Raw genomic sequence first — 13,813 nt, forward strand, 5'->3', positions numbered from 1 at the left:
ATGCAAACACACAATGATACAAACTGCGTTTTAAGGGATGCTTTTGCAGAGAACAGCAGCGTGGATGAAATCTCAGTCATTTCTGCATTAAATAAGATTGTTGCTGAACAGAGAGAAGATCCAACACTGCTGAAAATCACAGAAGCCTTGAAGAAGAATGACACCCTAGCTGACCTGCAGTCAGCTGTCCTGAAGTATTTCCATGATACTCCAACATCTGGTCACCTGAGATTTGTGAAGACTGTACACAGAATCCGATACAGTTATTGCTGACCAGTTTTCTACCAATTTGTTAGATACTGTGTGAGCTGCTGTAAGAAGTGCCAATAAAGGAAACACATGCCACAATTACCTCTGGGGTATGTGGTACCAATTCTGCCTGCAGTAGTTCCATACCACTGAATTGGAATCGGCCTTTTTGAGAGGTTCCTGAAACTGACAAACACGAATCAATGGATGATAGTTTGCACTAACTACCTCACCCACTATGCTGTCACCAATGCTGTGTTGACAACCAAAGCTCCATAAATTGCCAAGTCCCTTGTAGAAGATATCATTTTGAAGCACAGAGAACCCCATGTGATGATCTTTGATTGTGGAAAAGTTTTCCAGTCGAAACTAGTATCAGAGGTAATTTCACATTGTGACATTATCCACAAGAAAACAACTGCCTACAACCCACAGACAAATGGCCTCACAAAACTCTTTTAATCAAACACTATCAGATACAAATTCAATATATGTTGATTTCATACAGAGAGACTGGGATACAATACTACCCATTGTGATATTTGCATACAACTCAGTGAAGCTAGATACTACATGCTTCAAACTGCTCTTTCTTCTCCATGGTCATGAGGCCAAAACAACAATGGATGTACTGTTCCCATCTCAACTGGATACTACTCTTGATGACTTTATGAAATACCCCATCGCTGGGACCAAAGAAGCAAGATGGCTGGTTTGCATATGAGCCTCATGAGCTTAGAAAAAAGATTGAGAACATTACAATGCCAAGCACTGATCAGTGAGAAACAGACCCGCAGAGTTGATATGGATTTTTATGCCTGTGCAGAAAGTGGGACTGTTGGAAAAGCCACTAAAGCACTATACTGGGCCATTTCATATCCTTTGGCTCTTGTCGGATGTCAAATATGAAGTCAAGAAGACACCTCTCTGAGTGACATCACCTTGAAGTAGCACTGACTGTGCAGGTGGAGAGGCTTGTGTGTTCACATGAAGCTGAGGGCTATGCCAGCTGTGGGAACCTACAGTCGGTAAGGTCTTGGCCAATGGACCTGACTAGGTGTATCCCACAATGTCCTGTCATCCCACTCCTTCCTTGTCCTTTCCCAACTCCTCAGTATCCAACCTAAGGTGTGATGCGACCCAAGCTGGGGGGAGGGGGGGGGGGCGTGGGGGGGGGGGGGAGGGGTGCATGGCACATGGGAAGATGTGTAATGAACGGAGCCTTAGGGATAACGGGTGACCTCCCTGAGTAATTAACCTTTCCATGGTGTGGACCGATTAGATCCCCAACTCTCGTTGGACTGAAATGGACATGAAAGAAAATAGCTGTACTGATGGGAAAGTTGAGACCTCAGACACCCGAACATCAGGGCTGGAACTGATGGAAAACATCCCCTCAGCTGAACAGGGGGACAGACCTGTTCAAGAAGTGGGAAAGGTTACTAAGAAGTTAGACCACATTAAGATCAAAGACTTGTCTGGGGCTCAGAAGAGGAAACTTCTTAGAGAACAATAGCTAAAGGAAGGAAAAGAGTGGCTTCCGAAACAAAAGTGGGGCGAACTAAAAGGGCTTGAGCCCAAGACCTAAAAGAAAAGACTGTCCCATGGCAAAGGGGTTGTACAAACCCCTTCCATATCGAGGGCAGACAGTAAGAGAACACAGGAGAAAGCTAAGATTCCCACTTCTCAGGACAAGCATATCCAGAAAAAGCAGAGGCAAGAAATAGGGAAACAGCCCTATAGCACTGCAGTCTCATTTTTTAGGATGGCTATCCACTGGTCAAGATCACCTCACAGCAGGAGAAGATTGCAGATGGCTCTCTTTGAGAAGATTGGGGGGAGGGGGGGGGGTGACACTGGTCCAGGACCCAAATTCGGGAGAGTCCATCTGGAGATCATGGTGCTCTTATCTTTCTCTGTAAAGGGGTGGACTGGCTTAAGGAAAAGGCACCCCTAATATCACTGTGGGAGGATGTGAGGCTGCTGGTAAAGACAAAAACGGCTCTGAGACTATGGGACTTAACTTCTGAGGTCATCAGTCCCCTAGAACTTAGAACTACTTAAACCTAACTAACCTAAGGACATCACACACATCCATGCCCAAGGCAGGATTCGAACCTGCGACCGTAGCGGTCGTGCGATTCCAGACTGTAGCACCTAGAACCGATCAACCACCCCGGCCGGTGCTGGTAAAGACAGTGGCTGAGCTCTTCAAAACTGGGTGCCAAAACATCTTAAGGATATCTCTCAAGAGACTCTAATTGAGAAAATAGGGTCCCAAAACCCAAAAGTCTCAACAGAGGATTGGAAGGTAATCAACTGGAAGGTTGCACCAAATGGCCAAACCCTTGTGGTGGAAGCTGAAGAGAAGGCTCTGAAGGCAACACAGTAACAGGATCTGAGACTATTCTTGGGGTTCTCACAGTTTGCCATCAGGGCAATCAAAGGCATCAGAAGTGACAGTGGTGCCAAGATGAAGACTGAATGTGCTGCAGATAAATCTGCAACACAGTAAAGGGGCCACTGCTGCCCTGAGTCATCTACCAGGAAGACAAGAAGTGGACGCGGCCGTGATTCAGGAACTCTATTTATATAAAGGGGGTGTATTGAGCCTTGGTGGCACTGAAGGTAAGCTGGTTTATGCTAGAAATATAAGAAACTCCAGAACATGCATTTATGTAAAAAATGGAATACCCTTCATGCCAATGGCAGACTTTTGTTTTAGGGACTTAGTGAACATCAGGATGCAGTAATGTGAGGAAGGTATCACAAGGGAGTTTGTAATGGCCTCGACATACCTTCCTTATGAGGACAGTGCTCCTCTTTCTTAGGAGGTGAGGAGACTGACGGAAGCCAGTGCACAGCAGGGCGACCAACTATTGGGTGGATGGGATGCTAATGTCCACAACTTAGATTGGGGCAGCACTGATACCAACAATAGAGGTGAGTACCTTCTAGAATTTCTTCTAGCTAGAACCTTAGAGATCCTCAATAGGGGCAATGAACCTACATTTAAGAATATAAGAAGGGAAGAGGTAACTGACATAATCTTCGGTTCCACTTTGATGGGTAGTTATGTCAAACAATGGCATGTGGCTTTAGAGCCATCCTCATCAGATCACATGTATATTAAGTTCGAGATTGAAATGGATATTAGACATATCATGTTCTATAGGAATCCCAGGAAAATGGGCTGTGAGGCATATAGGAGGGACCTCGACTCAAGCCTATCGAAAGTCAGTACTTCAGTAAGGAATCCAGTAGAGCTTGAGGAGGTAGCAGAGGCAGTGAACTCTGCCATCATGACCTCATACCACGACAACTGGTTAATTACCAAGAAGTGCATGAATAGGAATGTATCTTGGTGGAACAACAACCTGGAATCACAGAGGAAACAGGTACAAAGACTGTTTAACCTTCCGAGAAGGAAAGGACAATGGGCAAAATATCGAGAGGCCCTTGTCAAATACAATCTTGCAGTTAAGCAAGCAGAGCAGACGTCCTGAAAGGTATTATGTGAGGATGTAGAGGGTACAGCTGTTGAGGCCAGACTTCACAAAATCCTTACGAGGATATCAACTAATCCAGGAGGAACCTTAAGGAAAGAGGATGGGTAATATGCAAAAACAGCACATGAAATGCTGGAACTACTCCTCAGGACCCATTTTCCTCAATCTACTCTGAGACACAACACAGACCAGGATGAGATTCCTGTGAGATATTGGTTTTCAGGTATTCGAAGGGAGAACTGGGAATCTGCCAGAGAATGTGTTGACCATAGTAAAATCCAATGGGCGATGGGAACATTCCAATCATTCAAGTCACCTGGCCCAGATGGAATTTTTCCAGTGCTCCTGCAACAAGTAGGAGTGAACTTAATAAGATTCCTATGCAGGTTATTTAGGGTTAGCCTAGCAGCAGGAATCATTCCTAACGTCTGGCGGCCAGTGAAGGTTGTCTTCATTCCAAAGCTAGGGATAATTGATCATACCAAGGACAAGAATATGAGACCCATCATTCTGTCTTCCTTTCTTCTTAAAACATTAGAAAAATTGGTCAATGAGCATGTTAGGGAGAGGAGGTTAAATAGGGTCCCACTACACATAAACCAACATGCACACCAACCAGGAAAATCATATGAAACTGCACTCCACCAACTTGTTGAAGAGGTGGAGAAAGCAGTAAATTTTCAGGAAACAGCCCTCCGCATCTTCTTGGACATTAAATGGGCTTTCAGCAAAACGACCTTCGAATTCGTGGTTAAGGCAGCAGAGGCGTATGGCTTGGAGACCACCATTTGCAGGTAGATTAGGGCCATGCTTAGTGGTAGAAAGGTAGAAGCCACCATGATGCAAGAAAAAATGGTAAACACCACCAGAGGCTGTCCATAAGGAGGGGTCCTGCCCCCTCTACTGTGGAACATTGTGGTGAATGAACTCATTGCAGAATTAAACTGTAGACAGTACTTTTGCCAGGGATACACAGACAATCTTGTCATAGTAATACTTGGCAAATTTTCAAGTACTATCAGAGCTATATTATAAAGAGCATACAACATTGTGCAAAATTGGTGCAGGAAACGAGATCTAAGAGTCAGTCCAAAGAAGACTGTTGCAATACCATTTATAGGGAAGCAGATCCAACACACACATTGTGTCTCAATGAAGCTCTACCAATGAAGGGTATAGTGAAATATCTATGGGTATCACTGGATGAGAAACTATCATGGACCCCTCACATAAGGAGCACCTGTTCCAAGGCAAATGGTACTCTAATAAGTACCAGGAGAGCATGTGGTAAAAACTGGGTCTTAAGCCCTAAGAGTGTGTACTGGATATACACCATGGTAGTCAGACCTATGGCCACTGTGTTTCAAGCAGAAATACAGTATGGTGGAAAAATGTAGAACATCAGGTAGCTGCTAAGGAGCTTGCTAAGGTGCAGAGATTGGCCTGCTTAGCCATTACAGGTAGAATTAGCAGCACACCCACTGCTGGGATGGGAACCATGATGGACATGCCCCCATTACACCTGTGGGTAAAGATGGAGGCAGCAGCTGGAGCACACACATTGAAGACTGGAAAAAACTGGAACTCAGTGGTGTATCCAGGATCTCACACTAAAATACTGAGTGAGGTAGACATAGATATGGTGGGAAAATATTGGACGACTATGTAACAACTCCCAGCTGCTTCAACAAGCCTTTCAATGTAGTAATTGGAAGTAGAGAGCTCTGGGATAAAAAATTTCAACACTGTACTGGGGACATAGTCTATTCACTGACAGTTTGAAAGCAGGCAAAGGAATTGGGGCCAGGGTATATGGAGTGTAGCCAAAGCTGAAGAGTGCAATCTCTCTAGGGAAGATGGCCACTGTGTTTCAAGCAGAAATATCTGCTATCAGGGTGTGCTTGGTGGAGAATTTGTGGAGGCACTACAGAAGTTGTAACACTTTCATTTATTCAGACAGACAAGCAGCTGTGAAAGCACTGGAAGCATCTGCAACAAGATTAAAGATCATGGCAGAATGCCACAAAATCCTTGTGAAGCTAGGGAAAAGGAATAGGGTAAACCTGTTGTGGGTCCCTGGTCACTCAGGGATTAGTGGTAATGAGCAAGCCGATAGATTGGCCAATATAGGGGCGATGACACCAATTATTGGACCGGAACCTGTCCTGACAATCACCAAGGTGATGATCAAAATAAAGCTACGGGACTGGAGAAGGAGACAGTATGTAGAATATTGGGCTAAGGTCCAAAAGCAAAAACATGGCAAGTTATTGATGCCGAAGCCACATTCTAAGAGAAGTCTCTCAATCCTGGGCTTGAACAGGAGAGAAATGAAACTCATGGTTGGACTATTGACAGCCCATGGGAATTTCAAAAATCACCTACATACAATGGGGATAATAGAAGAAAATCCCAAATGTAGGATGTGGGGTGTGGGTGAGGAAACTGCATCACATGTGATCTTTGAATGTGATGCATTGGAGATTAAAAGACTGAATATTCAGATCAACCAGACCTGATTAAATTGTGTCGAGCAAAGCACTGGTAAAGGATATCCTTGCACTGTTCAAGGGCATTGGTTGGCTTTACTACAGACACAGGAAATGATACCGCACAATAAACTCTGTTTCGGTGTGGGCAGCAGCGGGCTTGACCAATGTTGTTTTTGCTTCCCTGATAAAATCAAGTCAATCAAGAAGACAAACTAAACAGATGTCATCCACATCTCCGTATGAAGCCCTACTACAGTCCACAGGTGCAGATCGATGATGGGAGGTTCAGCGAAACTGAAGACCTACTTGGTGAAACTTCAGCAGGAGGGCTACCTTTGAAGCTCATCATGGTGGAGCGGGTGTAACAATATGGCCAGAATGCAAGGATCCACCAGCACTGCCATACAGAGGATCACTGATAAGATCTAGATCCACAGTGCTGTAGTGGTTTCCGATGAGAAATTCTGAAATGGTGAGGTACTGTTTCTGTGCGTGATGGAGCAATGCCATGAGCTGTAGTGCTTGCAGTGGGGCACAATGGTCAGCCTCATTGGTTGGTGTGCTGTGAATCACCAGTTCAAACCTGACCTCCAGCAGTTTGTTGTTTAAAATTTAAAATTTCAGGAAGGTTCCTGAAGTATCTTATGTTTGTACTTCATTGATGAACCTGCCTTCAGATTTGCACCTGATTGTGGTTTTGATGTGACACTGTTGTGCAGAGTTGATAACTATACATCTAGCAGAAGCCTTTTCAGAGGACCTTCGAATCCTTAGGCTCACTCCCCAGTACATTTACTCCTTAACAGTTTTTGTTGCTGATAATAAAAAACCTGAGACAGTTCTTGGGCCACACCAACAACACCATGATCACATCAAGTTCACAATTGTATTAGAGGCAGATTGTGCCTTGGTGTTCCTTGACATCCTTGTCCACTGAAATGAAAATGGGTGTCTCATCCACAGTGTTCACTGGAAGCCCATCCAAATGGACTGGTATATGTGTGTTACCAACTACCACTACTCAGTACAAAACATTGTGTTCTGGGGACTCTGGTGCAGAAGCTGTTTTGGATGTGGAAAACCTGTCAGAAGAACTGAGCCACTTATGGAAAGTGTTCCAAGAAAACAGTCACAACATCCAAAACATTTTGCAAACCAGTTCACTAAAGACTTGTAGCCAGAAAGCCCCCAATGAGGGTATGAAAAGGCTCGCAGTTTTGTTGTTCAGTGGCTTAGTAACAGAAAAGATTAACCAGTTCCTAAAGAGGCATAAAATTTATTCAGTCTTTGGGCGTCAAGCAAAATTTGACAACTAATGAGACCAGAAAGATCATGTAGGCCTTGGAACAGTGAAACTATATACATACCATGTGGGAGTGGGCACTTTTATGTGAGACAGGCTGTGTGTGCTATTGAACAGTTCCATTTAGAACACAAGAAGTTTTCCACCTACAGCCTCCTAAAGAATCAGTGTTAGCAGAACACAGTCTGAAAAATGGATGCAGAATTTCATTCAGCAAGACATCTATTACAAAATAAAAAGCACTTGGCCAGATGCTTGTGAGTTTTTTGCCAGTTAATGTGGCTGGAGGCTCAACTGAATTTTATTAATAAAAACGAATTTCAGGTGAACTGTGATTCAAGGCACAAAAATTTTCATGTAGTCTTCACTTCATTGTCTAGAGTTCAGAACTGAGCTATATACTCTAGTGGGAAGATATTCAATAAGCTCCCATCTAACATAAAACAAGATATTGGAAATCCCAACGAATTCAAACGAAAATTTAAAACTTCCTTATTGGTCATTTTGTCTAGCAATTATGTGAATATCTAGATTCAGGGACTGAAAAGTTCTGTTAGCTACATGGCAAGTAGCATTGTTTACTCTGAGGGAGGACTCAGTATTTATTGGCGCATGTAAATATTTTCTTTGAAAATACCAATGTAATCAAATGAATATTAAACTACTAATATAAGATTTAAAAAATTTACATCAGCATGACTACCATCCAGTTACCAGTCAGGATGAATGGGCATAGGCAAGGGTGTATACAGGCAACACACAATATCCTGTTGCAAAGCATGCTGTACGAGGGTAGTTCCGTAAGTACCCGGCCTGACCAAGAGATGGCAGTTGTTGTTGAAAAATATCTCTGGACTAGAAAGTATATGATCTTTGAGGTATATGTTTCAAGTTTGAAGATGCCACATTGTTTAGTATTTGTTTGGCAGCCATCAAAGGTGAATGTTGTGAGTGAACTTGAGAAAATGGAGAAAATTGATGTCATCGTAATTTTTTTTTTTTTTTTTTTTTTTTTTTTTTTTTTTTTTTTTTTTTTTTTTTTTTTTTTAAAAAAATGAGGCTTCCGTGCAACCATTATTAAAGCTGAGCTGCATTCTACTTTGGGAGACTCTGCTCCTTCATTGACAACAGTAAAATATTGGGTAGCTGAGTTTAAATGAGGCCGTACAAGTTGCCAAGACAAGCATCACTGTGATTGACCAAATGAGGTGACAACTCCAGAAATGGTGAAGAAAGTCCAAAAAGCGAAACTGGAAGATCATCAACGGAAAGTGTGCAAGCTAGCACACATAGTAGGCACTTCAAAAAGTGCAGTACATGGCATATTATCTGAAAATTTGAACACGAGCAAATTGTGTGCAAGGTTTATGATGCATTGGCTAACACTCAAGCAAAAACAGTGTCGTGAAGATGTTTCAATTGAGTCTTTAGTGAAGTTATGTGTCCGCAGCTCATGGTCTAGAGGCTAGTGCTGCTGCCTCTGGATCATGGAATCCCAGGTTCAATTCCTGGCCGGGTTGGGGATTTTTTTCTGCCTGGGAACTGGATGTTTGTGTTGTCATCATCATCATCATCATCATCATCATCATTGTCATCCATGACAGTGGCTAGAATGGACTGTGTGATAAAAAGGGGACATTGTATGGGCACTACATAGTGAAGGACCCCTTTGCAGCAACAAAGCTGATTTTTTGCGTCGTTTCATAACCATGGATGGAACATGGGTCCACCACTTCACTTCCAAGACAAAAGAACAATCAAAATAATGGACACAAATTGGAGAACTGACCCCAAGGAAGCAATGACCATTTCATCTGCAGGCAAGGTCATGTCGTTGGTTTTTTGGGATGCACATGGTATAATTTTCATTGAGTATCTTGAAAAAGGAAAACTATCAACAGTGAGTTTTAAGCGAACTTATTGTAATGTTTGGGCAAAGAAGCCAAGCAAAAACAGCCACATTTGGCCCAGAAGAAAGTATTGTTTCTTCAAGACAATGGACCAGCTCACAAGGCTGTTATTGCAATGGCCAAAATTAATGAATTAAAAAGTTTGAATTGCTATGCATCCTATTCGCCATATTTAGCCCCTCGGATTATTTTCTGTTCCCAAACTTGAAAAAATGGCTCAATGCTCGAAGATTTTCAACAAATGAAGATGTGATGTCAGCAGTTTATGGCTGTTTTGAGGAGTTAGACAGTTCTCATTATAAAAATGGTATCGAACTTATTGAACAATGCTGGGAAAAGTGTATAGAGCTGAAGGGAAATTATGTTGAGAAATAAATACATTTTTTCCAAAATTTTTGTGTTTTCTTTATTGGGTTGGGTACTTATGGGGCCACCCTCATACAACATGACAGTCATGACCTCAGTGCATGTTTCACCACATGTGCCATCTGGATTCTTTCCCCAGACATGTTTCTCAGAACTCCACAGTTTGGAACTAGCATTACAGCATGTCCTTGGTTTTCGCCACCCACCTGACCTCAATTGACGTTAATTCTTTCCATATCAGCATTTATTCACAGTAACTACTCCTTTCTTCACTCCATTTTAGTTTTTTTACATCTTTCATTTTCTGACCTGTCAATTTTTCGCCAGCCCCCCATCCACCTCTGTTACATACAATGCACTTACCTTTTCATTGTTATTAACTTGTGCACAATGTTTTAGTAGTAATCTCTGTCTTGAATATTACCCTGTCTTCCACCTTTAAGGTCTCAGGTTTCCAAATGCCACCGGTGCAGTCTCCAACAACCAGTCTTTCCTTCTCATCTCATCCAGTAAGTCTCACCTGACCCAGGGATCTGGGTTGATTTTCTAAATTGTACCCCTTTCCCTAAACCTCTCCAGTCCTTTTCCTTCACCCCTCTACCTTTCCCTTCAACTCTTCTGCCAGAAGAAGGAGCCACAGACTCCAAAAGCTTGTAAAAGTTAAATCCTTTTGTATGTGTGTTCCCCTCCTGCCACTTGGCAAGTAGATATTTTCTTTTTTTTCTGTCCATTATACTACAGATAAAAGAGAAGTAACATAATACAACTGAAAATGCAGTAGACTGTTTTTATGAAGTACTTTTCTTTTTAATTTATCTCAATAAAATGAATAGCAGTGAGCAGTTTATTGTTGCTACAATGTAAAGATTGCGTTTCTATGATTTCCTTGTCTATTGTTAACAAGTACATTGATTAATCCACACTCCTGAATGTTCTCCTTCTTGATGGGATTTAGTAGTCATCAATGAATGAATTAATGAATAAACAAGTACTATAGTTCGGCTAATGACCATATTATCATTTCACATGCACTGGCAGACATCAAAGTCCTGCAGTACACTCATGGATTAATTTCTCATTACCAGTTAGCATTGGAAGAAACTGAAGAGCTAATGCTAGTTGAGCTTAAACTTCTACATTCCCACATAACCAATTTTCTAGCAAACAGAATGCAACACATTGTTTTTATTGGGGTAACAAAAATAAGTGTAAATGTAATATCAGAGAGTACCACAAGGGAATATCAAAGGGCCATTACTGTTAATAATGTATATAAATGATCTTGTGGGTAGTTCAAAAGTTTCATCATGATGTTCACAGACAATTCTGCTATCTGGAAGAGGGTGGAACACCAGAAGATCTTCACAGGATTGATGATTGGTGCAAGGACTGGCTGTTGACCCTGAGCTTAAATAAATGTAACATTTTGTGCATATATATGCTAAAAGACCCATTGCTGTTTTATTATACTATTGCCAATGAACCACTGGAAACAGTAACAACTGTAAGATTCCTAGGAGAAACCCCTTGAAGTGTGACCACATAAAACTAATTTTTAGAAAAGCTGATGCTATGCTGTATCTACTGGAAGAACATTAAGGAAACATAATTCTTTCATGAAAGAAGTGGCTTATAAAACACTTATAAGACCAGTTACTGAGAATAGCTCATCAGTATGGAACCCTTATAAGGTTGAAATGTTTCATCATGTGACCATTTAATAAGTGTGAGACTTCATGGAGGTGCTCAACAAACTCCTGTGGTATACACAAGAAGAGAGGCATTGTGTATCACAGAGAGGTTTCCTTTTGAAATTCCATGGATGTGCATTTGAAAAAGAGTTTGGCAGAATATTACTTTCACCACTTTATATGCCACAAAATGATCATAATGAGAAAATCAGAAAAATTAGAGTTCATGCAGTGGCTTATTGGCAGTTGTTCTCTGCATACACCATTTGTGAATGGAAGAAGGAAGGTGGGGAAATGATAGTGATCCATAAAATACCCTCTGCCACACTATGTAAGATGGCATGAGGAATATTGATGTAAATATACTTGTAAATTGGATTCACTGACAGACATCAAGATCCAGATTTACACACGTTAATTACTGTCTCATTATCAATCAGTAATGAGAGAAACTGAAGAGTCACATCCCCATAGTTAGTTTTACTTAATTTTATTCTTACGTAACTTTAAATTGCTTCTTTATTTATAGACTTTATTCCAAATTAAGTGGCATCACTGATTTATAAACCAATACTCTCTGCAAGCATCTATGGTTTACATTGGTATCACAGAAGTTTTTTGTAGACTTTCTACAAAATCCAAGGAAAAATTTGAATTTCTGAGAGAGACCAAAGATCCAGAACTCCTCAAGAAAGAAGCATCTGAATGCTTCAGGTCCTTTACACACATTAAGATCAGGGTGAATCATATCGACTACTGGCAGTTTGTCAATAGTTGTAAATGCCTCTGTTACAGCCATAACATACCCTTTACTAAGCATACGAAAGACTATTATTGTCTTCTATGAAGATGACATCATGTTGCCTCATATCTTTGAGATTAGGTGAAACCACCACATTATAAGAGGTGGGCATGTTGATTTTACTGATGCTAGTATAGACCTGAACAGAGTGTGTAACCTCATAAGTCACTTGGTCCAAAATGGACTCCCAACAGGCTCTTTGTCTTTTAGAAATTGAGCTGTTTCCCACACAAAAACTGGAACTTAATTCATTAGAACTAAATCTTTGAAGTATTGGTCAGGGAGTTAATAATAAACACTCTAATGTGGTGCTACTAAGAATCATATTCAATATACTTTGTGATCATGGACTAGTATTAAGTTCATTGAACACATTCTTGCTTTTGGCCATGTACTATGATAGTGACTGTGGCAGAAGGTAGTTATGTAGCCAAAAAGATAACAGAAATTATGGAAACGTGCAAATTGTTTTAATAAATGAAACAAACATTACATTATTACTAATTTATATGATACAGCCTTTATAAGAGATGATGATACATATTCCTTTTTGTAATACTAGAATTTTTTAATGAGTGGCATTTGTCTTATACTCTTTCCACTGTGTGAGTAATCATCTAGAGTGGCCACAACCCATAAATAACTTTTTAAGTAAGCAAAGGTATAACTCATTTTTGTAGTCTTTTATTGCAGGTTGAATTCTTCTAGGGGGGGTTCTTAGGACTTGCTCAAAGAATTTAAGAACATAATCATTAAAAAAATTACACTGACCTTGCAGTTTAGCAAAATCCAAAGGCCTGTGCCCCCTCTCAGTTTTGCTTTCAGGGTCAGCACCATGCACCAAAAGCCATCTTGTAAGGTTGACATGTCCAGCTCGTGCCGCAACATGGAGTGGAGTGTATCCATGTTGTTTCACGCAATTAACAGTGCATCCTAAAACCATGTTTATACATGTTTAATTAATTAATTAATTAATTAACGTTCTGTATGACTTACTCTTAGTCCTTAAATACAGTTTGGACCTACTTATTGAAAGATTAGTAGGCCTACATATACTGTGCGAATAGTTAAAGACACAGCAATAAACTGACAAGGGGAGGCTACGATATAGGGATCACAAATTTACTTCAAACTTTGTACATCTTTAGTAGGAAATTAAAACAACATAATGTAAGTAATAAGGTGCGCTACTCTGACAAATCGGAGAAAATCGCAAGAGAAGTTTTACATGTTAAGTTATAAGGTGCACTACTCTGACAAATCCGAGAAAATCGCAAGAGAAGTTTTACATGTCTGTTATGTGGCTTACGTGTTCTGTGTGTGGGTACCGGACATTAGAGTTCATGGTGATCATGAGGTTAGCATTTGATTACATAAAATTAACATGTATGAGGCAACGGTTCAGCTCCCACTCAAACTTAACTTTTAATCTATACTGTCAGAAGAAACACACATTTTTCAAAACGTCAACAAGGCAGGTTTTTTCCTAGA

At 40.9% G+C, this 13,813-nt stretch overlaps 1 protein-coding gene across 1 annotated transcript in view; it reads right to left on the reverse strand.

Annotated features, from left to right (window-relative positions):
• The window catches only part of LOC124788567 (ankyrin-1-like), a 192,145-nt gene that overhangs the window by 81,014 nt on the left and 97,318 nt on the right, over positions 1 to 13,813 (reverse strand). The window contains exon 7 of the mRNA XM_047255838.1: positions 13,094 to 13,255. Coding sequence (XP_047111794.1) covers positions 13,094 to 13,255 — 162 coding nt within the window. The remainder of the gene's footprint in view (positions 1 to 13,093; positions 13,256 to 13,813) is intronic.

Source organism: Schistocerca piceifrons, chromosome 3 (assembly GCF_021461385.2).
Source record: "Schistocerca piceifrons isolate TAMUIC-IGC-003096 chromosome 3, iqSchPice1.1, whole genome shotgun sequence".
NCBI classification, from domain to species: Eukaryota; Metazoa; Arthropoda; class Insecta; order Orthoptera; family Acrididae; genus Schistocerca; species Schistocerca piceifrons.